The sequence below is a fragment of the Sprattus sprattus genome (assembly GCF_963457725.1).
Source record: "Sprattus sprattus genome assembly, chromosome: 12".
Taxonomy (NCBI): domain Eukaryota; kingdom Metazoa; phylum Chordata; class Actinopteri; order Clupeiformes; family Clupeidae; genus Sprattus; species Sprattus sprattus.
This window is the reverse complement of record NC_137910.1, coordinates 25,656,287-25,658,786: the sequence shown is the minus strand read 5'-3', so window position 1 is coordinate 25,658,786 and position 2,500 is coordinate 25,656,287. Positions and strand designations below refer to the sequence as shown.

The 2,500-nt window shown below is 44.7% G+C and overlaps 1 protein-coding gene across 1 annotated transcript in view; it reads left to right on the top strand.

Moving 5' to 3' along the window:
• The window catches only part of LOC308373066 (putative JmjC domain-containing histone demethylation protein 2C), an 86,130-nt gene that overhangs the window by 79,481 nt on the left and 4,149 nt on the right, over positions 1-2,500 (top strand). Inside the window, exons 24-25 of the mRNA XM_080848470.1 lie at positions 115-336; positions 994-1,125. Of these exons, the coding sequence (XP_080704596.1) occupies positions 115-336; positions 994-1,125 (354 nt within the window). The remainder of the gene's footprint in view (positions 1-114; positions 337-993; positions 1,126-2,500) is intronic.

Sequence of the window (2,500 nt, the reverse complement as noted above, 5' to 3'; positions counted from 1 at the left end):
GTATGTACATCGACATGGAACGGTGACATGACTTACTTTTGGGTAAGGTGTCCCAGGGTAGTCTGGAGCCAATTGTAAGGTTGCGTGTGTGTGTGTGTGTGTGTGTGTGTGCAGGTGTGGCGAGAGGGCGGCGGGCAGAAGAGCTCAGTGCCAGCGGGCTCTGCCAGGGAGACGGAGGGCGAGTCTGAGGCGGAGGTGGAGCACCTGAGGGAGGGCAGCTGCTACCTGAGCCCAGCGCTGCGCCTGCGTCTGCAGCAGGAGCAGGACGTGCGCTGCCACACCATCCTCCAGTTCCACGGGGACGCGCTCATCCTGCCCGCAGGAGCCATGCACCAGGTGGGTTACTCTCCTGGTACTTTCTCTCTCTATCTTTTCTCTTTATTTCTTTCCGTCCTTCCTTCCTTTGTTCCTTTCTCTGTTTCCGTCACTTTTCTCTCCTCGTAGGAGATTGCAGTCCTCAATAGTGGTGGTTCCACCCAAAACCCTATATCTAGTGCCTCCAAATAGAACCCTAGGCTTAAAGCGATGGTCCATTTTCTTCAGAACCCTTAGCTATTTCCCTCTCCATGTTGAACCTTGAGCTAAGGACGTTTTCTGAACTCGCTCATTCTCTTTGATGTCATATTCGCTTCACTTTTCTCAGTCAAGTCTTTCTGTAACCTTCACAGGTATTCTCTTAATTTCTTCTCATCTTTCTCTTTCTCTCTCTCTCACTTCCCTTTGTTCACTCTCTTTCTCTTGCCATCATTTTCTCTTGATCCTTCACCTCCTCTGCTTCAGTTCAGATATCTTCCTCCCTCTGAAGCTGTTGTCATCCCTCTCTCGTAACATCTCTCTATTAAATCCACCCCTCCACCCATTCTTGCTCCTCTAACTGAGATATAAGATCATGGTAACCACATTCATTTCAGCAGAAGCTTTATTCTGGGCGAGACTGGTGGCATTGAATACACACAGATGGCTGTTACTACATCACGGCGCTCTCATCCGCAGGTGCTGAACCTCCACGGCTGCGTCCAGGTGTCCACTGACTTTGTCTCTGCTGAGCACGCTCACAACTCCTACTACCTGACCCAGGAGCTGCGCACCACTAAAGATCTGGTCAACTTTGAAGACAAACTACAGGTAGGCCTCACTCTAGATACACCATAGACAGACTACAGGTAAGCCTCACTCTAGGTACAACATAGTATTTACACCATAGGGAAACTAAGGTAGGCCTCACTCTAGGTCAGGGGTGCCCAAATTCTTTCTTGTCAGGGGCCAAATATTAATCGGAGTGTTCATGTGAGGTCATGCCCCATGGTCATGAATTCAATTTGTACCCAATTAACATTAACCCTAATATACATACCTGCCAACTCAGAATGAGGTGACAAACCAAACCCCTGTAGGGGGGTCTGGGGGTATCATCGCCAAGATTTTTTTGTGATTTTAACATGACAATAAAGCATTCTGGTATACTCCAAGAAGAAAATATTGGGGAAAGATAACATTTGCTTCAGGTAAAAAAAGAAACATTTATTAACATATCATACTAAATTAATATAAGCTATTTAGGACATAGGCTACACAGGGAAGATGTTAAAATCCCTGTGCCGTAGGTATATAATGGCCAATCAACAAACAGCCATTTACAAAAGGCTCATAAACATGATGGCAGGCAACAAGAGTGACCACTGATGTTTCGATGGAAATACTCCCATCATTTTCTATTTGTAATCGTAAAAGAGAAAAATATAACAGCTACGTGTAAGCTGTGCCCTGGAGACAAGCGCCTCTCCACTGCACTTGACTCCACAAGCAACCTCCACAATTTGTTACGCGAACACGAACAGGTGAAACTTTTAGCGAGAGAGCGTCATGCCTCGACCTCAACTCAGATAAGGTATCTGAAATCACCATTCAATTTGAAACTTGCACATTAACTACTGGTTGTTTTCATATTTCATATCACACACACACATAAGTAAGGTACTTACAGTTGGCAACTGCTAGCTATGAACTCTAGAGTTGAGATAAGTGATTTTGAACTCATGAATATGAACTAGTTCATACGAAGTTGCACAGGCACCCTGAGGGTTTATACTTTTTCCCATTGTAAATATATAAGTTAAATCGAGGAGACTATAACAACAGCTAGATAACGAGCTATCATTTCATGCAAACGGAGCTCTTCCATTTAAATCGTTATTAAAAGTTTCCTTAGCTAGTTAGTTAAATAGCATAGCAACTACATAACCATAGATATGGATCTGTATTGACAAAAGGACAATAGCGCCCCCCCTTGACCTATCTAAAACAATGTTAAAACTGTGGCCAAGCAGTGAACTGCAACCAGTCTGGGTTAAATATGACTTCTCTGTTTCAAAAAAAAATCCTGGCCCGCGGGCCCCAAATTGGGCAGCCCTGCTCTAGGTACACCATAGATAGACAAACTAAAGCAGGTCTCACTCTAGGGACACCCAGTGTTGGGAAAGTTCACTTTCTACATGAACTA